This window comes from Panicum virgatum, chromosome 2N (genome assembly GCF_016808335.1).
Source record: "Panicum virgatum strain AP13 chromosome 2N, P.virgatum_v5, whole genome shotgun sequence".
Taxonomy (NCBI): Eukaryota; Viridiplantae; Streptophyta; class Magnoliopsida; order Poales; family Poaceae; genus Panicum; species Panicum virgatum.
In genome coordinates this window covers 59,621,251-59,646,459 of record NC_053146.1, presented here as the reverse complement: position 1 = coordinate 59,646,459, position 25,209 = coordinate 59,621,251, and the positions used below count along the sequence as shown (strand labels likewise).

The 25,209-nt window shown below is 51.4% G+C and overlaps 4 protein-coding genes across 4 annotated transcripts; 1 reads left to right on the top strand and 3 right to left on the bottom strand.

Moving 5' to 3' along the window:
• Positions 1-2,774: 2,774 nt before the first annotated feature.
• LOC120661470 (G-type lectin S-receptor-like serine/threonine-protein kinase At2g19130) lies at positions 2,775-5,509 on the top strand. The gene has a single exon (XM_039940352.1). It carries the CDS (start codon positions 3,020-3,022, stop codon positions 5,354-5,356), a length of 2,337 nt encoding a protein of 778 aa, XP_039796286.1. The 5' UTR covers positions 2,775-3,019; the 3' UTR covers positions 5,357-5,509.
• Positions 5,510-10,658: 5,149 nt separating this feature from the next.
• On the bottom strand, positions 10,659-12,440 carry LOC120661469 (serpin-Z1-like). The gene is made up of 2 exons (XM_039940351.1): positions 11,759-12,440; positions 10,659-11,666 (listed from the first exon to the last, which is right to left on the bottom strand). The coding sequence occupies exons 1-2, from the start codon at positions 12,383-12,385 to the stop codon at positions 10,884-10,886; spliced, it is 1,410 nt and encodes a 469-aa protein (XP_039796285.1). The 5' UTR covers positions 12,386-12,440; the 3' UTR covers positions 10,659-10,883.
• A 1,150-nt stretch (positions 12,441-13,590) lies between these two features.
• On the bottom strand, positions 13,591-14,457 carry LOC120662836. Its single transcript, XM_039941902.1, has one exon. It carries the CDS (start codon positions 14,455-14,457, stop codon positions 13,591-13,593), a length of 867 nt encoding a protein of 288 aa, XP_039797836.1.
• A 7,290-nt stretch (positions 14,458-21,747) lies between these two features.
• Positions 21,748-24,671, bottom strand: LOC120661468. The gene is made up of 6 exons (XM_039940349.1): positions 24,487-24,671; positions 23,767-23,853; positions 23,350-23,446; positions 22,717-23,014; positions 22,560-22,614; positions 21,748-22,197 (listed from the first exon to the last, which is right to left on the bottom strand). Exons 1-6 carry the CDS (start codon positions 24,574-24,576, stop codon positions 22,120-22,122), a joined length of 705 nt encoding a protein of 234 aa, XP_039796283.1. The 5' UTR covers positions 24,577-24,671; the 3' UTR covers positions 21,748-22,119.
• Positions 24,672-25,209: the final 538 nt, after the last annotated feature.

Here is a 25,209-nt window from a genome sequence, read left to right as displayed (position 1 = left end):
CAAACCATTAATTTTGATAATAGTAGTCCACATCTCATCTCAATTTATTCCAATTTCCTTGCTACGATGTGACCAAGAGATCAGGGCCCTCATGACCGCGAGACACGGCGAATCGATCCGATTTAACCTTGCAAGGTGAACCTAACCAACACGGCACGCAAAAGCCCCGTTGGACCCCACGCACTAACATTTCCCCTCCCCGCCTCGAACTACAGAACCGCCCCACCTACATATAGTCAGTCGAGCTCAACGTGAGATCACCAAAAGTAAACATATGCATCCCATTTCTCCGCGACTACTCGACTCGCCCTAAGGGGTGGTGATGAAGTTCTATACTTTCGAAGCGAGGCAGTACCGCAGTACTCGGCTTGCCGGTTTCGACTACCTCCTACTCCCAGCATGCGGTTAGTACAATTCAATCCCCGACCAGCACAGCCAACAACGGAATGGTCCTTAATCAACACAGATGGGGCTATACCTTCTCCCATCCGGTCTCCCATCCCTTACCTTCCATCTCGAATCTAATAAAGCACATACTGTAATATAAGGACATCCTATATCTCGCGAGTGATAGAATTATCACTCGGCTTATATCGAGCCCTATTAAGCATAGCAGTGCTAACGACCTATTCATACTAGTATGAGGCCCAGGAAAAACTAGGAATCATGCAACTAAGGTTTCAACCAATTTCTAAACCTAATGCACAAATATTAGAGACATATATAGATGACATAATTTAAAATATTAGGATGTGCACCGGGGCGTGCCTTGAGTCTGCGGCTCAGTGCTAGGGTGAGATGGGCCTTGGACTTGCTCCCCACGATCCTCCTGCGGCGGGGCTTGCCCCTACGGCTCCTGTGGCTCCGCAACCCCCTCGTATACGACTCCTTCAGCGGCGGTGTCTATACGTATGCATATGATATGAGAATGTATGCAATATAATTTGAAACTTTGAAATAAACCCTAACCGATTACAAATACTACTAACCACACAACCCGACGTTTATAACTCTGCAAAACCGGAATATCTGGATTTAAATCCGGAATATCCGGATTCCCAAATCCGGAGTTTCCAGGGCTATACCCGGAGTTTCGCCCGTAGTGTCAAAAACCCGGAGTATCCGGGCTTATACCCGGAGTCTCCGGACCCGACAGCATTTTTCGCCCCAAAAACTGAAATCTTGATTTCTAGCAAAACCAACCCACAAAAATCGAAACCCTCCTAGACCCTAGTAGAATGATTCATAAGAAGATGACTAACCGGAGGAAATCGATTTACACCCCCTATAACAAGTGACTTGCCAAACCCTAGCTTATTTACCTTGGGGCGAGCTCTGCCTTGCACCAAGAGCTTGAACTCAAGCCGCCCAGGGAAGGAGCACGCGGGAGAGATGATCCACCACCCAACTGAAGCTCCCGTGGGCCTTGGATCAAGGGTAGAGGGAGAGTTTTGGATCTCTAGGGTTTGGGGTGAGAGAGAGCACGAGAGAGAGTGAGAGAACACGGGAGAGAGTGAGAGAGAGCACGTGAGAGAGTGAATAATGTTTTATAACGTTTGGGAACAGCTAAAGAACCAAAACATGAGATATAAAGTTCCAGGTCCGGAGTATCCGGAAGAATATCCGGAGTATCCGGGTAAATCCGGAATTTCCGGATTCATACCCAGAATATCCGGGTTCCGCTGGCTCCAGGATTTGAAATCGAGTTTTGAGTCGATTTGTGACTCGACTTGTAACCGAGAGAATTTGGTCACTAGTTAGCTAGTTAAACCCAAGTTTAATACTTGGGTGTTACAACCTGGAGGTACGACGTGGTGGCGAACCCGATGTTCAAAGGGCTCAACTTGCCGGTCGAGCGTCGCAGGCCGGACAGGTTCATCTGCAAGCTGAGGGACTTCGTGCTGGGCAGCATCGAGATGGTGGGCGTCGAGCCGATCCCCGGCGTGGCCCGCTTCGACGACAAGGGGGGCGTTGTGCCGGTCCTCCCCAGCCATCACTTCGGCTTGCTGCTCACCATCGCCCCGAAGCGTAACAGTACTCCTACATACTAGCAACAGGTGGTGTCTCCTAGGACTCCAACAACCAAATCCTATTTTAGCGTCTCACCATTGATGCAATCATACCCGGCTTGTTTCGTTTGGTGGGGAACGAAAAAAATTGGCAGCGATCCCTTTCAAGTCAGAATCTCCCCTCCAATCTGTGCTACTGAACAAGCCCTTGATTATGTTCGGTTTTGTCTTTAATGATGAATTAGTTTGCAAAGCATTGAGTTTCTACTTTTCTAGAGCCCTTGGGTGTGGCCTTTGCAAAAGGGCTGTACGCATTGGACTGACATAAAATAGCTAGCCTGAAATAGGTTCTTGTGGAATCCTTCTCATACCCAACCGAGAAAAAGGCCGCCAACGCTAGCAGAAACGGGGCCATTGACATCTCTGTGATGACAGGTACTACTCGTTTTTGACTGGTTTGTGTTTGTCCGAGTGCTTCCTTTGTGCCCTGTGCTTCTCAACCTACTAGTACAAGACTTGCATGGCTCTCCAATAGCGTGGTCATTGCGACACATTCTCTTTCCTAAAAAAAAGAAACAAAATAATCACAACGTGCGTTTCGAATGTAACCCACCAGCAATTTGCTTTTGGATCGCAGACCTCAAATTGACAGTTTGACACGGGCGGCATGCGAACTGCTGGTGGCGAACTGCCAAACAGTTTCCAAACGACTGCATGCACCTGGCTCTGCCTTCCTGTGTCCCCGGGCAGTGACAGACACGCCCTCACTGAAGTGAAAAGGTTTGGATGTTTGGTCAAGAAGAGTAGGCGGCAGTTCAGCAGGAGCGGTGGAGCCATCTGTTTGACTACTGTGTGTGCAAGTCAACAACTAGGATTCAGCTCACCAAAAGTCCAAAACTAGCAAATCCCCATCGCCAGTGAATCTCATATCTTGTAGGCTGCTCGCGCAACTGTCCCTCCACGCACATGTTCGTTTCGCTCCTTCTGCTAGTAGTGCTCGTAGCTCGCCCATGGAGGCAGAACTGAAGCGTGTTTACTGCTCGCCGTCCCGGCCACCCATGCCGACCTCCTCCTTCTTCTTCCTCCTGCTGGGCGGCATCATCTTCCTTGCGGTGTCTGCCGTGGCCAGGGACACCATTCTCCCCGGGGAGGGCATCTACGGCAACCAGACGCTGGTCTCCAGGAACGGCGTGTTCGAGCTGGGCTTCTTCTCCCCGGGCGCGGACATATACCACTTCCTGGGCGTCAGGCTCAGGAACACGCCGGCGAGCGCCGGCACCACCACGTTCTGGTTCGGGGACAGGGTCTACATCACCGACCTGCCCGGCGCGGCGCTGGAGCTCTTCGGCGCCCGCCTGTACATCATGGAGGGCGGGAGCAGCCTCTGGTGGTCGAGCGTGCCGGCGGGCGACGACGACGGCCCCTCGCCGGCGGCCGCCGCCGCGGTCCTCCTCGACAGCGGCAATCTGGTGGTGGTGGACCAGGCCAACTCCTCGTGGATCCTGTGGCAAAGCTTCTACTGCCCCGGCGACACGCTGCTCCCCGGCGGGAAGCTCGGGCTCGACAGGGACGCCGGGAGGAACATCTCGCTGACGTACACCAAGTCAGGGCACAACGGCAGCCTCAGCGTCGATCGGAGCAGGAGGAACGGGTTCGTGCTCACCACCGACGGGCAGGACGCCATTCCGGGGACCTTCCCGGACTGGATGGTGTCATCTCAAGATAATGGCAGCTCGCTGGTGCTGAACTATCCTCGGAGCCCTGATTTCACCGAGCACTTGCAGCTCCATCTGGGGCAAGTGAGCCTACGGAGCTGGTCAAGTTCCAGTGGTGTCTGGGTGTCTCGCTGGACCTTCCCTTCTGACTGCAAATCAGGTGCCTTCTTCTGCGGTCGCTTCGGCGCCTGCAAGAGCGACGGCAAATGCTACTGCGTCGACGGATTCGAGCCCTCGAACCCCTCCGAGTGGCAGCTTGGATACTTTGTGAGCGGCTGCTCCAGATCTCTTCCACTGAGCTGCGAGACAAACAAAGGCCAGACACTGCATGATGACTCGTTTGTTCCGTTAGACAATCTGCAAAGGCTCCCTTACAGCTCTCAGAACCACTCAGCAGGAAGTGAACAAGACTGCAGAGAAGCCTGTGTGAGCCTATGCTACTGCGTCGCATACGCCTATGACTCTGGATGCAAGCTATGGTACCACAGCCTGTACGATGTAAGTTTTGCTACTAGACCTCCATACAGCAAGGTTTATCTTCGTTTGGGTTCTAAGCTCAGGGTCAGAAAGGGCTTGCAGACAATCGGTATTGTATCCATGGTGATCGGGTTGGCAGCAACTACTTGTGTGATAGTATCGATACTAGCACTTGTGTGGAGATACAGGAGAGGTCTGTTACCTTGCAGAAAGTTCCAAGCAGAAGGTCCTCTTGCTGTGTACCCCTATTCAGAGGTGAAGAGAGCTACAAGGAATTTCTCCGATAAGCTCGGCGAGGGAGGTTTCGGCTGTGTTTTCAGGGGAACGATGCCAGGATCAACTCTTGTCGCCGTGAAGCGTCTCAAAGGCCTTGGGTATGTGGATAAGCAGTTCAGGGCAGAGGTGCGCACACTTGGAGTGATTCAGCACACTAACCTCGTCCGCCTTCTGGGATTTTGTGTCAAAGGGAGTACAAGGTTGCTGGTCTACGAGTACATGACCAATGGTTCCTTGGATTCACACCTGTTTTCAGAAGACTCTAGCCTGCTGACATGGGATCGTCGTTACCAGATCGCGCTCGGCATCGCCAAGGGACTGGCCTACCTCCATGAAGGATGTGAAGACTGCATCATCCACTGTGACATCAAGCCTGAAAACATACTACTCGATGCGGAGCTCTGCGCCAAGATCGCCGACTTCGGCATGGCCAAGCTTCTCGGGCGGGAATTCAACTCCGCCCTGACCACCATTCGAGGGACCATGGGCTACCTCGCGCCAGAGTGGATATCAGGGCAGCGGATCACCAGGAAGGCAGATGTTTACAGCTTCGGCATCGTGCTCCTCGAGATAATCTCCGGGAGGAGGAGCACCATGAGGCTGAGATCCGGGAGCCACCGGTATTTCCCTCTCTACGCGGCTGCCCAGTTGCAGGAGGGGAACGTGCTGTGCCTGCTCGATCACAGGCTGGGAGGGAATGCCAACGTCGAGGAGCTCGATGTGGCCTGCAGAGTTGCCTGCTGGTGCATCCAGGACGAGGGCGACAGGCCATCTATGGGCCAAGTTGTTCGTATGCTGGAAGGTGTTCTGAACCCTGAAATTCCACCGGTTCCGTCTTCCTTCATGGACCTTGTTGAGGGAGAGAACAGCAGTGCGTAAGGTATTAGTGTGATTGTTTTTTTTTTTTTGCGAATTAGTATTGTGATAGTTAATTTGAGGCACAGAGCCCAAATTACCCATGTCTAGCACTGATTTCCTGTTATGATGCTTGTAGAATTTTAATTTCATTGGCTTGCTAGATATTGAAAGCTATTATGTTGAGATTATTACGACTCAGCATGTAGGTACGGTATATATGTTCTATATTATATACTCCCAGAAATTCATAAAGCAGAGGTTGAATGCAGGCTCTGTTTTCATCTCACTTGATATGGCATCATGAGTGCAGGTAAAAGGGAAAAGTCCAGTTTACACAGTTACAGCCGAAAAGTCCAGTTTACACCGTTACAGCCTCGAACTATCACGAAAGTCCGATTCTCAACCTTCAAACTATGAATCTGAATAACATAGGCCATCTAACTGTTAAAACCCAGTAAATTTGATCCCTTTGGTTATTTTGAAGGTGGTTTTTCATTTTATGAGAACTACAAATATTCAAATTTAAACTTAAAATTCATAAGTAATTCATTTTAAGTTAAAACAATACGAAATGGGTATCAAAAGTTTTCTAAAAATGTTAAGTATCAATTGGAACAGTACTTGTCAGTTATTCATATCCATTTTTTTATGTTCATGATTGTTTGTAGTTATGTATATATTTTTGAATAACTAAGATTCAAATAGAGCAACAATAAATACGTTACTTCTTTAGAAAAACTAGGAAGGTGGCCCGCCCATTTGCGCGGTTAGTATTGATATTTTAAATAGATCTTGCATTTTTATCTAATTATTATTCATAAAATTAAATCTTTCTCATCAGATAATACATGCTTCAATAATCAAGAGTGCTTCTCTGCTGCTAGTGGTGTCTCCTTTTGCCTACGTCTTTCTTTGTCAATGATATGGCCGCATGGCAAGCACACAGCCTACCTATCTCCTCGATCTTAACTACTACCTTTTGCTAGTAGTAAAAGTAACATATTTCTTATCTATTAGCCCTTGTAGTAATACTGTCCACTGTTCAATTCAACTGACTCAATTGTTCTTTTGCAACCTTCCCTACTTTATGATTCTGTTGGTCATCTGTTGCTACTATGTTTGAAGTAATATCAAGGACCCTACCTTAACAAGGACAGGGATGCAAGAGGATTGTGAAAAAGGATTAGGTTGGACGTGCAGGGCCTTGTGCTTGCATTGGGCCTGCGGACATGCACGTTCAAATATCATCAGTAGGTAATAGGTGATGGATAGTCTCCAGACTGCACGAAGGATGAAGAACCTTGCGGCGTGGTGCTTACCCTTACTCTTAGCCTCCAACTCTGTGATCCTCATCGCTGGCCCAACTTTGGCCACCCTCATATCATGAATTCATAATCACTGCGGGCCAGGTGGTAGTCTAATATATAGTGCAAAGCCTAGAATTATCTTGTTTATTTTTTACTAATAATAATATTATTGTGAAGGTGCATTTGGAATTTTGGTAATATAATAAGATATACTTATGGTAAAACATTTAATTGTTTGTGTAGCTAGTATTCTATAGGTATGCACGATATGTAACTTGATATGCAAAATAATAGATAAATTTATATTTATAAATAGAAATATATTTTAATGGCACTGGTGGGTAATTTATAAACATATATATATATGAGTATTTTAGGTTTTTTCGTAATGGCAGTGGTGGGTAATTTAATTTCTCTTATTTTCTCTGATTAATGTGGGAATTCTAGACCTTGAGAGCAAACGTGAAGGCTCTATTTGTTGGTCAAATAATAAGATAATAGATAGATTTTGGTACTAGTTTCATATTTTCCTGATTTAAAGTGATTTAGTTTTAACTTTTTTATGTAAATAGAATTTTTATTTTTTAATATAAAATCACCTTTGAAACCACCCTAAGAGCCAAATTTGTCTGGTTTTAAGAACTGAATAGTCTAAGTTATCCAGTTTTGTAGTTGAATGTTAAAAATTAGAATTTTGCGATAGTTCGAGAGTGTAAGTAGAATTTTTCCCCAGGTAAAAAGAAACACACAATTTTAGAGAAGGGTGTTGCTATTGAGCCGGCGCACACCGCACACGATGGAGTACATGCAACTGCTCACGTGCCTCGCTCGTGCAAGACTCAGGATCGCACATGGTGCGGTGAATTTGATCAAGAGTGGGGACCCGTGGATTAGCAGGTTCCCTTTGTCTAGTGACCAAGTACAGCCTTGTTGTATAGGGAACAGGCTCAAATAAACCACGAAAATCAGACAAACGCGAACGAAAACCCAGCAAATTAAAGCAATAGAACCTGTTGCTCAACGATGGTATAGTAGACGCCATGAGAAGTAGCTACTGCCCACGTACACATATATATCGTCTGGCCAAAGGCCACGTTGTCGTCAGTATCGTTTTTATAATATAAGAACTTCAAATTCTCCATTGGCAGCAGGGACGCACACTGCTCTCAGTGCTTGGGTGAGATGGTGAGCAGCAGCGCGAAGTGATTGCTGGGGAGGACCGGCAGGACGTTGCCCTTGTCGTCGCAGTACGTGACGCCCGGGATCGCATCCGTGCCGACCAACTGGATGCTGTCCATCCTATAGTCCGTCAGCCTGCACAGGAACCTGTCCGGCCTCTTCCGCTCCGGCTTGCAACCCCTTGTGAGTATTACATTAACTTAAAACATGAGAACACCTAGATCTATACAAGAACAAGAAGGAACACGAGTAGATCTTCACCAGGCACATAGTTGGCGGCGCTTGATGAAGACATGACGGCGTCGATGTAGTGGACGCCGAGGCTCGGTGAAGCGTTGTGGGATGGCCTTCCCGTCACTCCCACACGCTAGAAATCGGCTCTCCTCAGAAATATAGGGTTTTGGGACTAAGCTCCACAGAAACGGTGGTTTTGTAGAGGCGCCGTCCCTCCCCTTTTATTTTACGCGTGGTGGGTTGCTTTGCATTCTTCCAATAACAAGCAACCCAACATTCCTTTGCCTCCTGGTAACGCACCGGCTCAACCCTAAAGTTCTTGACAACATTTCCCCGTTCTGTTAATTCAACGTCTGTGTCCAGCTTGCCATGGAACATCTGCTGCAGCTGAGCAAGCTCCCTCTGGAGAACATCGGTCGCTGGAAGTCCGCCAACTCGCCGACGGGCAGGGGCTACCTGGAGGCCTACATCACCCCCAATCCGGCGGCCATAAAAGCCGGCGATCCGCATCGCGATGGCGCAGCTTGAGCGCCCCAGCCCGCTGGCGCCGGAGCACGCTATCGCAGCGCTGAGCAGCGCCGAGAACGTCGTCTTCGGCGGCGACATGTGCTGGCGCGACGGCACCGACCGGCCGTTCGCCTGGTCCGCCTGGCAGGAGCCATACTGATAATTGGGGACAGTGACAGAGACGGTGCTTCGATATACAAACTTGAAGAGGTATAGTTCTCGTGGCCTTCTGATGCTGGACAGCATTCCCCTGGGATCGAGCTGCCACCGTGGATTGCTGATGACCATCGCCCCGAAGGAACATGAACGGTAGGGAGTACCCGTTCTATATATTCAGAACAGATACTGTACCTTGGTCGTCCATGTTTTTTTTCGAAAGGACGGCAAGAGTTTTGCCGAATTTTTATTAGAAGGAGAAAAAGACTTTTACAATAAAAAGACACCCAACTCATCACACCCCCACTCGAAACAGACGCCACGCAAAAAAAAAAAAACAGACACACCACGCACCACTTGGAGAAAAACAGCAAAAACTAATGAAAAAGAAAACCACTAAGAGGTTGGGATGAATCCGTTGACTACTTCTACCGCCTGTTGATACTGTAGGACATCTTCCTTGATTAGATAAGTAATCTCTGTCACGATCTTTTGTTCCTGCCTGAACGTTCGTCTGTTGCGCTCCTTCCAAATGTTCCACCAGAAATAAATAATGAGTCTGTCAAAAAAGGATTTACTCTCTTTCACGACCATCGCTCGACATTTCTTCCACCATCTGTAGATAGAGCTCACAGAACCATTGGTTGGTAGTTGGAGCAAATTTAGCCAATTAACCAGCTGAACCCAAACTGTACATGTGAACGGGCAGTCTTTACAAAGATGTTTTGGTGTCTCTGGTGTTGTGTTGCAAAGTTTGCGCAAAGGGTCATGGGGCCATCTTCTTTTTTCCAAGTTGTTTGCTATTAATATGTTTGTATGCAGCAGAATCCATGCAAAGAATTTACATTTTGGTTCCGCCTTTGTCTTCCAAATAGGGGTAATGGATTGTCTTCTTGCGTGCCCAACAAACTGGATGCGATATGCACTCTTAGTTGTATAATTCCCATCTGACGTCCATCTCCAAATAATCTCATCATTCATATCTAGATTGCAGTCAATTAAACTGATTTGTTCCCACAGACTTGCATACTCCCTAAACTCGGCACTCGTATGCAAGGGGCATACCTGATGAATCCAATAATTATTGTTCAAAGCTTGTTGAACAGTAAAATTCTTCCTCGATTTTCTAAAACTTGGTGCCAAATTTTTTGGCGCCGCTCCGTTAACCCAACTTGAATGCCAGAAACTAGCCTTATTTCCTTTGCCCACTGTGACTATTGTTGATGCATTGAACAGGTCTCGATCACTCTTATCACAAGGGATGTCAAGACCAACCCACGGTCTACTATCGTGCTTCCATCGGAACCAGCACCATCGAAGTCTAAGAGCTCTTGCTAGCCGCTCAAGATCGAGAATCCCTAGGCCTCCCAACTCCTTTGGAGTGCATACAGTTGGCCAATTTATCAAACAATGTCCACCACACACCTTCTCGGGTTCCTCTCCCTTCCAAAGGAAATTTCTCCTCATGCGGTCAATTTGCTTGATGAGCCACTTTTGAGTTGGAAAGACTGTGAGGTGGTATATAGGCTGCGAGGTTAAAACACATTTGACCAAGGTCTCCCGACCTGATGATGACAGCATCTTCCCTTTCCATCCCGCCAATCGCCCGCCGATTTTGTCTAGCAAAGGTTGTACATCCACCCTTCTGAGTTTGCGTGTGTGAAGAGGGACCCCTAGGTAAGCTGTACATCCACCCTTCTGAGTTTGCGTGTGTGAAGAGGGACCCCTAGGTACTTTCCGGGGAAGCTGCAGAACTTTCCAGGGAAGTTGATAAGTGCTTCGGAAATTAAATCGTCGCTGCATCTGATGGGGAAGATTTCAGTTTTACTTAAGTTTACTTTGAGACCTGAGCATTTATCGAAGACGTCCATGTTTTAGAGGACAGGAATGTCCGGTACAAGTTAATCTTGTTGCTACACTTTTTATCTGGACTAGCAAAGTTGAATCCACAAATGCTCGACACAGATTTCAAAAAGGTCCAACCGGTTACATTTTATCTGGACTAGCAAAGTTCAATCCACAAATGCTCAACACAGATTTCAAAAGGAGTCCAACCGGTTACATTTTCATACAGCATCTCAGAAGCATGGACAACCCAATTACAAAATTGCAAGAGTGAACACGCAAGGATTGACCATTCATGGTGTCATTTTCCAAATCGTAATTTAGAGCGAAACCGAAGGGTTGGTCACTTGCCCGGCGAAAACCACCACGACGCTGAACTCCTCCCGGATCAGGAACACGAACGGGTGGTCGGCGACGAAGTCCTCCGGCGGAGGCGGGAGCGCGCTGGTATAGCACATGACGGCGGCGGTGGCCGCGGCGGCCTCGGTCCCCTCCTCGTTCACCTCGATGAAGCACTCGTGGTAGACCTCCGACACGTGGAGCGCCGCCTCCAGCATGTCGCCGAAGTCGGCGAGGACGGGGTCGAACGGCAGGGTCAGCCCGAGGTCCCGCAGCGTCGCCTTGGCATCGGTCTTGGACGACATGGTGAACTTGGGCACCATGAACTCGCTTACGGGGACCTTGTCCGTCAGAGTCTCCGAGCTCTCGAGCAACGCCGCCGGGTCGGAACCCAGCTTCTGCAGCAGGCTCGGCAGGCCGTCTTGCGCGTCAGGGAGGTAGATGTACATGGAGAACGCCCGGTCCTCGCGGCCACGCGCGTAGGGGAGCCTCAGGACCTTGTAGCCGGGCCGGGCGGAGATGTACTGCTTGCCGGTGCTCGACATGAACGGGACGCGGACGTGGCCGCCGGTGGCCAGGTAGAAGGCGCCGTCTCGCGTGAGCGAGGCGTCGAACTTGCGCTCCCAGGCGCCCTTGAAGTAGAGCGCATTGGCGAGGACAGCTGGCGTGGCCTCGTGGATGGAGCCTGAGGGAAGGAGGCCCTTGATCCGGCCGGCCGTCGCGTTCTCGATCCACTCGTTGATCTGGAGCCTCGCGTCCTCCGGCTGGACCAATAAACCAGACGATTGTGAGGGATGAGAGAGAATTTCCAAGGCGATCGTTCAGTGGCGCCAGGAATTGCTGGGTGAGAGCTTACCCTGGATTTGAAGGGTGCCGGGCGCACCTCGGCGCGGTGGTGCTCGACGGCGACGCGGGCGTAGGCGTCCTTGAGCCGCAGCGCCTCGTCAACCCAGACGCTGTTGGCGAACCGCACCGCCGGCCCGCCACCTCCGCCGGCGCTGTCGGCAGCGAGCACGTGCAGCGCGACGTGCGACGCGAGCGCGGCGTGGGCGGGGCCGCCGGCGGAGCCGAGGAAGGCGACGATCTGGTCGAGCGTGGCGCCCCGCGCGCCCGCGCCGAGGAGCGTCAGCGCCGCGTGGAGGGAGAGCGGGGAGACGGCCAGGTTGGAGCGGGAGCTGTCGCCGGAGGCGATGTGGCGGAGCACGCGTGCGGAGAAGTTGGCCACGTCCAGGGCGGCCGCCGCCGCGTGCTCCAGGGACAGCGGCGGACGGACCGTCTCCACCACGTCAGCCACGTCGTCCTCCGCTGATGCCCCGTACCATGCGAACCCAGGAGTGCCGGCGGCGGCAACGAGGAGGATGATCGACAGCAGGAGCGCCATGGTGATCGCCGCACAGCGGGAGGGCCATGTTCGCCCGCCGCACCCGTCGGCAGTATCGCGACCCTGGCGGCGCTGGAAGGAGAGGGAAGGGCGAGGAGACATGACCTAAACAAACTCACGAACCCGTCGGCGGAGGAGTGGGTTGGGTTGGAACTTGGAAGTACAGGCCGGATCGCGCAGCACAGGCCCAATTCTGCTAGCGTGATTAGAGGAGGAGAGATTTGAAACGCGGGGTGAAGATCACGGCCCGATTATGCACCGTCGTGTGTGGATTCTACGACGGACATCGATCCATATAGCAATCGGACGGCAAGGAGTAGGCAGAACGATGCTGTGGCCAGGCCGATCGGCAACCCAACCAATCAGGCGGCCCCCGTGGGCGGAGCGGCAGGTCAATAAGGTCATGTTTAGTTTCCAAAAAATTTTAAAATTTTTCGCCACATCGAATTTTTGGATAGATACATGAGCATTAAATATAGTTTAAAAATAACTAATTACACAATTTAGTTGAAAATGATGAGATAAATCTTTTGAGCCTAATTAGTTCATGATTGGACACTAATTAATAAATAAAAATAAAAGTGCTACAGCAGCCAAACTCGAAAAATTTCGCGAACTAAACACGTCCTAAACATTCTATGACATTTAAGACATCTCCAACCCACATACAGTTGTTGTCTGCAAGTTTTGAAAATTTGTAACATAGACAACTCCTCTAGGCATATACAACAGGAATAAATGACTCGTCTACGAGTGGTTTATTTCCTTCCCCGAAGCATATTTATTGCGGAACCGCTCGTTGCCGTCGTCTCGCGAGACGACGGCACGGGCTCGTTGCCCGAGCGCAAATCGACGGCTCGTCCGCCGTTGTATGGCACGCTGGCGACTCGGTGCTGGCCCAGCTCGATCCCGTGCTCTCGAGCGATTTCCCGCGCGCGCAGTCGTGACTGGACTATAACGGACAACAGCTATGGCGGACGACGGCAGCGAGCGGCGATTTAGCACAAAGTGGCTCGACTGGACTATAGCGGACAGCGACTATGGCGGACGGCGGTGCTAGGCGACACCGGCGAGCGGCGGTTTAGCACAAAGTTTTTTTTTCGACGAACCAATGGGGGGCAAGATGCCCACCTGAACTTGATTTCAATCGGGGGGGGGGGGGGGCAAGATGCCCACCTGAACTTGATTTCAATCTGGAGCTGCCAAGGCAGCAAAGTTTACAAGCGGCCACTTGTATTTTTGGAGCAAGCACGGGGCTCCAGTGATGAGATACAAAAGGGGGGAGGGAGAGGGTTCGCTACTAGGGTTTATGTTACATTGCTAAGGGAGTTACACCAGAGCAAGAGTTGGGACGAGTCGACTCGGCGGGGAGCACGAAAGACCCAGAGCCGGAGGTGCGCACGCATCGACGCGATGATGCCGTCCACGCCAAGGGTTATGTTGTCGAAGACCATACGGTTCCTGGCTTTCCAGACGCACCATAAGGTGAGAAGCAACGTGGTGTTGGTGGAGGGCTCATCCAAACCTGCAGTAGAAGCGAGAGAGGAGTGGATGGAGAGCACGTCGGTTGAAGCGATGGCATCGGGGAAGAACCGGTCCCAGAGACCGCGGAGGCGGGGGCATGTCACAAAGAGGTGCACAACATCCTCAACTCCAGGGTAGAATGGACAGATGTCGGTGTCAAGGCAACCATGGCGATACAGGCGTTCCCGCGTCCTTGTCCTTCCCAGGCGCAGGAGCCAGAAGGCGAACTGGACTTTGGCCAGAGCAAAGTTGTGCCAGTTGACGTCGGCGAGAGGCGAGGGCGGAGCCGTGGGCGCGGCACGGATTGTTTCATAGACGAGGCTAGTGTGGAATGACGACGAGGGCGAGGTCGTGATGAAGCGGAGGTCATACCCGGGGGAGAGTGGCACCGTGGCGAGCGCGGGCTCCAGGAGGGCGAGCTCGTGGTTGGCCGCAGAGGAGAGTCGCGGAGGCCAGGCGAGGCCGCGAGCACCAAGGGCCACCGCGGTCTTGACGCTGACGGATGTATCCAGGCAGTGAGAGAAGAGCACCGGGAGGGAGTCCCTGAGCACACCGGCGGACGACCAGGAGTCATGCCAGAAGGAGGTGGATGCGCCATCGGTGAGGACGACGGATGTCATGCTCCTGTAGAGGGGGAGGAGCGACTGCATGGCGCGCCAACAAGGAGAGTCGCCGGAGGCGCATTCGCCCCAGTTCTAGTAGCGGATCCAAGCGGCCCAAGGGTTGGGGTCGCCGGAGTAGAGTTTGTGCAGGTTCTTCAGGAGGAGGCTTTTGTTTTGCGTAGCAAGGTCTTTGACGCCGAGGCCGTCGTCTTCCTTGGGGAGGCAGACTGTCTCCCAAGCGAGAAGACAGTCACCGCCGGTAGCTTTTGTGGCGCCTTTATAGAGCATGCCTTTACGGGGCTTGTCGATGAGGTCGAGGGTGGCCGCCGGCAGCAGGAGAACAGCCATGGCGTAGGCGGGTTTGGCGGTCAGGACGGAGTTCATCAGGGTGAGGCGGCTGGCAGCAGAGAGGAAGGAGGTGCGCCAACCGGGGATGCAGCGTTCCACCTTGATGGCAAGTGAACTAAGGACGGCCACAGAAAGCTTGACGTCCGAGAGTGGGAGTCCCAGGTAGCTCTAGGGAAAGGAGGACATGGGGCAGCCAAGCTCTGTGGCCAGAAGTGAGGCAGTGGCATCATCAACGACGATGGGGACAAACGTGCTTTTATGGTAGTTTATGTGGAGGCCAGTGGCCGCAGAGAAGCGGGCGAGGATGTGCTTGAGGCGTTGAATTTGGGGGAGCTCTGCATGTAGGAGGATGAGGGTGTCGTCGGCGTACTGCACGACAGGGCAGGGGAGGTCGTCGGCGAGGGGGTGGAGCAGGGGGGTGTCACAGTCAGGATCGGTGATGAGTTTGTGGAGGAGGTCGGCGACAAGCAAGAAGAGGTAAGGGCTCAGGGGGTCGCCTTGGCGGACACCCTGCCTACAGTAGATCCAAGGACCCGGGACACCGTTGAGCAGGATGGAGCTCTTACCAGTGGACAAGAGGGATTGGACCCAAGAGCGCCAGCGTTCGCCAAAGCCGCAGGCGCGGAGAACGTTGTTGAGCGCCGCCCAGCTCACAGAGTCGAAGGCCTTGCGGAAGTCAAGCTTGAGCGCGTTGGTTGGGGCGCGCCGCAGGCGGCAGCATTGGACAAGCTCGGTGGCGAGCAGGAAGCTGTCCGCGATGTTCCAGCCCTTGATGAATCCAGATTGTAGGTCGGAGACCAGGTCAACGATGCGTGGTTGGAGTCTCGAGGTTAGGATCTTGGATCCAATCTTGATGCCGCAGTTCTGGAGGCTGATGGGGCAGAAATTCGAGGGCGTGACGGCATCGTCCTTCTTTGGCAGCAGCACCACAAAGTTCCTGTTGATCCCGTCAAGGTCGGCCTGACCGTTATGGAAGCTGTCGAGGAAGCCGGTGACGGAATCAGAGACGAGGGGCCAGAAGGACTTGTAGAACACAGACCCGAAGCCGTCGGGGCCAGGGCTACTGGAGTTGCGCATCTTCCACAGGGCGTTTTTGGCTTCCTCGATGGTGAAGGCTGATTCGAGGTTGGAGAGGCCGGTGACGGGCGGCAGGAGGCGGTCGAGGTCGGGGCTCCAGGTGGTGTCCGTGGCGGTGCCAAGGAGGGAGGAGTAGGCTTCGTGGAGGAGGTGTTCCTTGTTTCTATGTGTATAGACCGGCGCACCACTGGAATCGTGCAGCACGGCGATCTGGTTGCACCGGAGACGGGCGGAGGCCGAAGCATGGAAGAATTTGATGTTGTCGTCCCCGAGAGTGAAGGAGCGCACGTCGTAGCATTGCCTCCAGTAGGCCGCCAGGTCCCTATTGGCAATGGAGAGCCGGAGTTCAACCAGGCGGCGAAGAAGAAGCTCGGGTGCCGGGAGGGCGCATTCCTCCTCGAGGAGGTCAAGGAGCTCCAAGGTGGTCCTGCAATTGGCAACGATTTCAGCGGGGAGACGACGGGAATGCGCCCACTTCTTGCACTCGGCACGGACCCAACGCAGGCGGTGCACCAGACGTTGGGCGGGAGAGCCGACGGCATTCTGTGGCCGCAGCCAGACGTCCTCTACCAGGGAACTGAACTCCATGCTGGAAGCCCAGAAGTGCTCATAGCGGAAGACCCGCCGCGCGGCACGCCACCAGCACCAGGAGGAGAGTCGGGGGGCGAGGGGGTGTCGCCCCCATCACTCTAGCGGCGGATGCGGCGGACCTCGGTGTGGCACCCCAGGCCATCGTTGTTCTTGAGCAGGAGGGTGCGGGGGATGTCGAGGTAGCTCTCGTAGTGGGCCGTGATGAGGACGGCGGTGTAGTCGGCGCCGGCGATGGCAGCTTGGGTGATGCGCAGGGGGTTCGCCATGATCCCCATGGCGACCTGGACATGCTCGCGGTTCCAGTGCTCAATGGGGTAGTCCTCAAGAGCCAGAGAGACATACCCGGAGTGCTCGAACTGGAAGCGGTTGGGGGCGTCGTCGAGGCGCGAGAAGCGGATAGTGTACTCCATCTCATGCACGGGCTCGCCATCAATAGCCGCATCACAGTCCGCGGGGGTAGCGAAGACCACAACGCCGGCGCCGGTGGACGCCGGCACGATGGAGTGGTGGCGGCGATCGCCGTGCAGGAGCACACGACGCAGAACAAGCCCAGGGTTGGCCGCAGGAGGCTCGACGAAGGCGAACACGTAGGAGTCGAAGTCGCGCCAGTCGACGCGCGGCACGAAGACCTCCTTGGACGGCTCCCGGTGAGGCTATAGGTCCTCGAAGTCGATCACCAGGGGGGAGGAGCGGGAGGCCCACCCACAGCGGGAGAGGGCGGGGGGCTAGAGAGTGAGCTCCGGGGCGAACCACGCACTGGGATGCCAGCCGGGGTGGCCACAGCAGAGGACTCCCCCAGTAGGGAGGAGGGGGCGGGAGCCAGAAGCCCAGCGGGGGAGGGAGCGGTGGGGAGGTCAGGCATCACAAGGGCCCAGGCTTGGGAGACCGGCACGTAGGTCAGACTCACAGGCTGGAGCGAGATGAGCCGCGGAGGGGACGAGGGGGAGACCGCCATCGGTGCTGAAGAGTCGGCCATCTCGGGGGCGGTTGAGGAGCCCGAGCCGGGGGCCAGCTCGGCGGCAACCCCACGCGGGAAGGGGGTGGCAGGCCGGGGCGGGGACCAGCCTCCAGCGCAGAGGGGGAAGCCAGGCATGGAGGCGGAGCGGTGGAGATGGGCGGTGGCGGGAGGGACAGTGGGGGAGGCGGTGACCGGTGCACCCACAACCGTGGCAGCGAAGGGGGTCGCGGCAATCAGAGGCGAGGTGATCCCGGACGAGACACCGGAAGCAGCATTTTATGGGCGAACGCGCGTCGGGAGTGGGCAGGGGGGAGCGGCATCGGGTGGCGTGGCGAGGCAGAGGAGCGGGGGGGAGCGCACTGCCTCGGCAAAGGAGTGCGCAGGCGGTGGCATGAATGGCAGGGCGGCAAGGGCAGCCAGCGATGGGACGTCCAGGCAAATCGAGGGCGCCAGAGCGGCTGCCCGAGGAGCACACGGCGGGGTGCAGGGGGGGCGCCAGCCCTGGAGACGCAGCGGGCAGACGACGTGGGAGAGGCGCCGGCCAGGGAGGTCGAAGTTGCATTAACTGCGACAAGAAGGAGCGGAGCAGGGGTACTCGATGGTGGGTGTAGGTTGGCAGGAGGAGGGGGGTGACCAGCCACGTCACCCGGCACAGCGGCGCATGCAACAGTTTGAAAATCCGGTACGGGCACGGCGCCGCACGCGGGGGAGGCGGGGGAGGTGGTGGAGCCGAGAGGGGGCCCACCAACCAGAAGCCCAACCGCAGCAGCAGACGAGGCGAAGGAGAAGGAGAGGCCATCGGCGGCAAAGCCGCCGAGGCGGAGGAGCTTGGTGGCAACGGCCGAGCTGGCCACAGCTGCAGAGAAGACACCCTTGGCGTGGAAGGAGACAACAAAGGGGTCCTCCGGCAAGCTGAACCAAAGAGTGAGCAAGGCGGCGAGCTTGCGACACCGGCAAGACCGCGCGGGAGGGAGCAGTGCGACCCAGACGGACGGCCATCGCGAGGAGAGGCACGGAGCGAGGGGGGTGACGATGGGGCAGCGGAAATTGGTGAGGCAGGAGTCCAGGAAGAGGGAGCCAGGGCCCCAGAGAGCAGAGGGGGGAGGACGACTAACATGGTTGGGGACGGGGGGGTGCGGCGGGAGGGGAGAAGCCCAGGGAGTGGGCTGGGGAGCAGAGGGAGGCGACGCCAACGGCACCGCCAGCGGCGGGGGAGGGTAGCAGGAGGCGGAGGATGGGAGGTCGGGTGGCGGGAGGGTGGCGGGGACCGGCCGGCGGTGGGGGCGAGCAGTTTAGTGGGAGGTGGGCGGGAGGGAGCAGGGAGTGTCGGCATGGCGACCATGGCGGTCGGCGTGGTGACGGGAGTGGGGGGCGGGGGGGTGCCGGCACGCCGGCCGTGGGGGCCGGCGCGATGGCGGAGGTGGCCGGCAGGGGGAGGAGGGGGAGCCGGAGGGGGGGCAGGAGGAGGGAGACTTCCTAGTGGTGGCGTCGGTTTAGCACAAAGTGGCCCGTGAATTTGATGCTAGGGCCTTCACTTCTCCTTCCCCGGCCGGAGCTCGACGGGTGGCAGCCTCCTCCCATGGCGCCCATGCCAGCGGTGAGGCAGTGCCTCACGGCACTAACCGACCTGCTTCTGCCTTTCTCCCACTCAAGCCCGACCTCTTCTTCCTTCCTTATCTCTGAATTTCGAATTCAAACTTTGAAACCTCCAACAACCAAAGTTGTATACTAGTTGGTTGATATGTGGCGCTGAACATTGAGCAAAAATATGGAAATTCGATTCAGTTCCGTCAGTTCGTCAGACTATGTGTTTAAGTGATTTTGATCCAACTTGAGTGACCAATTTAAATATCCAAATGCCAACCTCCTGGATCCACAAGTACTAGATTATGTTCACCATAGATAGGGCTTTTAATTTGTCCCAGAATCCTTAATTAGCTCGATGAAAATTTCATCAAAACTCAAGTCCAAACATGGCCTCATATCACTGCAATTATAACACTTGGAAACTTTCTAAGTTTTTATGAAATTTCAGCCTTCCATCAATAATAAGGAAAATTAGTTCTTATGGTGTAATTCAACTATATTCAAATACTATCATATATTCTATTTATTGATATGAATATACAACATTCTATGGGGCACAAATGATTTATTTGCATGTGATTTATTTGCATATAAATATACTATCATCTCTTAAAAATATCCATGTAATTTATTTGCATCCACAATTGATTCTTTCATGTATGTCACAAACCAACACACAAAGATCCATTTCATATATTTGATTACCACATTTCTTATGCCTAGCCGTGTATTAAATAATTTGCAGACAGCCAGCCAGACAAACCATTGTATATGTTGTCTATTCTATCGTCTGGGTATGGTATCCTAACCATTGTACTTGCCCTAACCCATAGACAACAACTGTCTATTTAGCAGTTTAATGCTTTACATGCACTTTATGATCAACTGCGAACACCATTTCTATATACCTCGTGTGCTACATACCTCGTCTCATGCATACATCTATATATGCAGTATATGATTAAAAAATCCAAATTCTAAAAAATAAAAATAAAAGAAAAACACCTCAACCTTATCTCCTCGGAATCACTCTCTCCCTCAGAACTCACGCGTCTCATTCCTCCTCTTGCCGTCTCGAAATCTCTCTCGGAGGTGCGAGCAACGCGGCAGCTCTCAATCTCTCTGTCTCGGCAACTTGAAACGGGCACCCAGCGCGAGCAATGCGGCCTGGCGCGGGCGGACGACCAGTGTGGCCGAAGCGGCCGGCGCGGGGAGGTAGCCGGTGCGAGCGTCGTGTCCCGGCGCGGGCGAGGTTGTAGGGCCGGACGGCATGTGGATAGGGGAAGGCCAGCTGGATGGCGCGTGGCCGTTGGCACACAGCAGGTACTTGCTGGCACAAGCGCGCCAAAAATCGAGCCAGAGCAAAGCGGGAGCAGCGGATCCATCTGAGTTGACGGTGACTTGGGACTGGAGCTCCAACGCACGGGCTACTGTCTGCTGATTCTTGGAGGGCGAGCGGATCACGTCGACTTGCGCGGAGACGAGGGTGCCATCGGCTTGCCCAACTGAGTGGATTTTTGCAAATTAACCATCAAATAGGCGGCAAAGGGACGAGCGTTGGAGATGCCTCGCATGAGGCAGGATGACGTGCGGGAGGCAATTGATCGCACGGCGATGTACCATCTCCATCTCTATTCTTGTAGTAGTATAGTATAGATAGAGATACAGAATAGTTTAGCTAGTATCTTGCCAAACTATAGTCAGACTATGATTTCTTAACCAGTATCCTTTCTATATACTATGACCCTGTTCTGTTGTTCTGCTCCAGCACCAGTCAACAGTGTTTTCCTCTCACACCACTCCAGCAGCAGCCTCCAGCCACCAGTCAGCCAGCAGTGTTTTTCTCTCACACCACTCCAACAGCAGCCTACAACACCCACCAGCACAGCGAACATGGCCTATATACTAGCTGCTCCTACCTATAGCCTTGTACTACCTCCATATTGTAAAGGAAGTCGTTTTGTGTTAGTCTTAAGTCAAAATTTTAAACTTTGACTATAAATTCTTTTGGGTTGAGTTTGAAAATATGAAATCGATGTAAGTAGAGTCATCTTGAAATGTAGTTTCGTTAAAGTATATATTTGCCTATATTTTATATTTTTTTAGTAAAAATATAATTGTCAAAGTTATTTTTATAGACCGTGTCGATGTCCGAAATGTCTTCCTTTACAATGTGGAAGTCTGAACTTTGAGAGCCTTGTGAGCACCCATGGAAGTCTGAACTTTGAGAACCTTGTGAGCACCCATGGAAGTCTGAACTTCTGCATTCACGAGACCCACAAACTCTGATACAGTATGCATTTGGTTGCAGCCATGCTAAGTCCGAGTGGCAAACGCAATTTTGTCAAGACTCCAGTTAAACAATAATGCAGTGCAAATACTGAATATTCAACCAACTAGATAGCTTAGAGCATCCTAGCAATGTCCCTCAAATCAGACCCTTCACTTCTTGAGTAAGAACTTCCTTTATTTTTTAAACTAGTTTTTTTTTTACCTCAACTCTAACATGGTCCTCCAAATCTCACTCTCTTCTATAATCTGAAGGGTGGAATCCATTTGACCGTGGATAGGGAGCTCCCTAGAGACCTTCTAGGAGTAGAAGGTGGATGAACAGATTTGGAGGCTTTCCCAATGGAGGCTTCAGTAGAAGGTCTGGTGGATTGTGGTTTTTTTATTCCACCCTTCAAATTTAAGATGGAGTTTATTTAGAGAGTATGTTGGAGTTGCTCTTACAACAAGGGAAGCCTAATATGGAGCCACCCCCTAAACTCCTTGGATTTTCATCAACAGTAGCACCTGACGTCTTTTAGGTCAAACAAAGCATTTCTACAGCAAACTCTATGGAACAGTACTCTTACAGCGACAGTGGAAGCAAACATACAAATGAACCCAATAATTTGCTTCCCCTCCATTGATATGGCAGGATCGACCCAATCTATGTTCCCTTTGAAAGGACCGACCCAATCTATGTTTTCAATACAGAATATTCTTTATGCTTCGTTATCAACATGAAGTCAAAACTCTAAACTTCACTTTCTTCTGATAGATTCTCTGTGTCCTGAAACTATAGCAGCTCCACACATCATTAGAAGTTCTAAAAAAATCGTCAAAAAGTTTCCTTGCACTTGCATTGCATGGGCCCAAGGTAGTTAGCCACTTGACTTGAAGGCACATGTCAATGCGTTGTATGCTTCCACACAGCGTCTGAATTTTTCCTCTGCTTCAGCCTGGAGAATACAGATGTGTTCAGAAAAAAAAAGAGAGAGAAAAACTGAGTAATTATTTATTTTTGGCTGCTTTTATTGTTCAATCCACATTTCAATACAATGTATCCAGCACACTGTGCATTTCAATTGGGTTATGCATGACAAATCAGTTCCTTAAAGATGACTACATGCAAAACATGGCGAGAATTCAATGGTGTACACTTCTGTGGACATAAGAACTGGACAACTGGTAGCTATTGAAATGGCCAGTAAGCTTCAGCACCAGTTACCAGAAGGTCCAGAGTGTATCACAAAGTCGTTGATAAAGACACATGTGAATTTTTTTTATAAAATGCAGGGACAACACATACTATGGCACTAACCTGTGAAGGTCCTTGATGCCTGTCCGGGTGCCACTTGAGAGCAGATGCGCGAAAACTGCAGAGACACCATGTTGAGAAAAATAATCAATTAGCAACTTGTGACATTGATGCCCTGCAAATGCAATGTTGTGCTGTAAGAAATGTTCAGATGACTCACGCAGCCTTAATATGTTCCAATTTTAAGGGGCCTAAAATTGGCAACCCGAGAGAGATCCTATAGCTTCGCAGATCATCATGGGCTGACTCCTCTTCCTCATCGACATCACTTTCATTCAAGAACTTTTTCCTTGATTTGGCAGACTGAGATTCATCCCTCCACTGAAAACCACTAGGAGAGCTACCAAGCTCGTCATTCTCCCCAGGCCAGTACCATGTAAAAGATCTCTTACCACCAAAGGTACCATATGGTGTATCTGTGCATTCATCATCATCAAAGCTTTTCCAGTTCTGCCCACCTATGTTAAACATCATTGTGCACCTCTTGTCATCAAAATATACAGAAAATAATTTGGAGGTAACAATAGATGATTGAATGAGGACTTATTAATAATAAAGCAGTTACACAGTGAAGATTGTAGGAATGATCTGTCCAGGGGTACTAAATGCCACTGTGTCTTGCAAAATGTTTTCAAGAGTCATAAGAAGCCAATGTATGACTCATGGCAATATTTTGATTCTGTGTTTGCAATTTGTATATTCATTCCATCAGTCAGGTACAATAGTTAATTAAAAACACAGATTGACAAAGAGTACACAAGCAGTTCACGGCAAATGACTTGAAAGAACTTACGCTTATTTTTGCCATATGGATTTTTTCCTGGATAAGAACGCTGGACATTTGGTGTGCCACTACCTTTCTGCTTTCTCATTTGTTTTTTACTGCTTTCCTGTAGGGAACATTGAATCATACTTCGGAGTAATCGTTTTTCACAGGGAAGCATAAATCTTAAGAAGTTAAAAAGAAGATTTTCCATGTATAGTATAAAGTGAACTGTCAAGGCGCATCTGTTCTATCCATCAGCGCCAACACACATCTGGTACAACTAGAGTCAATCCAAATAGTTCACTTCTAGCATGATAACACATTTCTACCATGATAGCACATTGAAAACGGTATGAAATCCAGTAGCTGAATCAGTTTGTGGTATTCTTGAGAGACAAGCTTAGGGATTAGGAAGTGCAGATTAGGAAAATGGGGGAGTGTTACCTGATACGGGCTGCCATTGAGCAGAATGTTTTTAAGGGCACTCTTTGCATCCCTGCGCTTTTCACGAACAGCGAACCGGATATGAGGCTGCCCAAAATAACTGTTAGATTCAAATGGTTGAAGAAAAACAGATGCTATGGTGCTCTTCAAGTTGGTCAGCAGTATTGTTTATAGTTTCCGGTTTCAATGGCTCGTGTAAATGGATGAACGACAGGATTTTCTACACAAGAAGAAAATTGTGGCTTTTATTCTACTTTTTGCATTAGAAATTCCAGCGAAAAAAAAATGTAAAACGCACAATACTACATCTCGGAGCATGATAGCGTACATGTTCTCACTTCTCAGCGCAAAAGGACGATTACCACCCACAACCTAGGCTCATGAACACAGTTGCACAATTTTTTTAAGGAAAACAATTGCACAAATTAGCATAACTGAGCCATGGATATCAAGTAAATTGGTTATCACGAAGTGAGCTGGACACACATTGGTGGGAAGGAAGTGCAAGCAGAAATTATAGCAAAGGCGTGCTGAACTGCAGACATGGAGAAATTATAGCTTATAGCAAAGGCGTGCTCGTCTTCTGCCATGTCTGAAAGAAGAGGCAAATCGTGCCAAATTTGTTGTTGTTGTTGTTGTTGTTGTTGTGTGTGGGTGTGGGTGTGTGTGTGTGTGGGGGGGGGGGGGGGGCGGGAGCGTTCGGGCCCGAGTGGGGATTACCGTGGATTTGGAGAGCACGGCGGCGGAGGAGTGAAACTGCGACGCCGCCCACGCCGTGGCGCCCCTCCGGACGGCAGCTGCGGCCTGCATCTCTTGCTTGCCCCGCAGCGGCGGCGCGGCGGCCAGCGGGAGAAGACGAGCCGCAGGGCGGATGGCTGTCTGTGGTCAACAGGTATTTGCAGAAGACCCCTGATGAGTGATGGCCCTGAAACGGGATCCAAATGTAATATGTTTACACACAGGCCCTATTTAGCGTAAACCCCATAAACATAAAAAAACGTCACATCGAATATTTGGACACATACATAGAGTACTAAATGAAGTTTATTTACAAAATTTTTTACATGGATGGGCTGTAAATCGCGAGACGAATCTAATGAGCCTACTTAATCCATAATTTGCAACAGTGGTGCTACAGTAACCATCCGCTAATTATAAATTACTCATAAATTAATTAGCATTATTAGATTCGCCTCGCGATTTACAATCCATTTATATAAAAAGTTTTATAAATAAATTTTATTTAGTACTTCAAATTTAGAAAATTTCGTCGCAAAATTTTTTTGTATTTCATCTAAACACGGCCAAAACCCCTAAATTAGACCATTAGCTGGAGCGCGACTGCACGAGTACACAGATGGGCCGTTCCATCTCGCGGCGGGCTGTGTCTCGACGCGTGGACGGCGGCGCCGAGGCCTGCTTCCACACACGACGCGGCCCGGA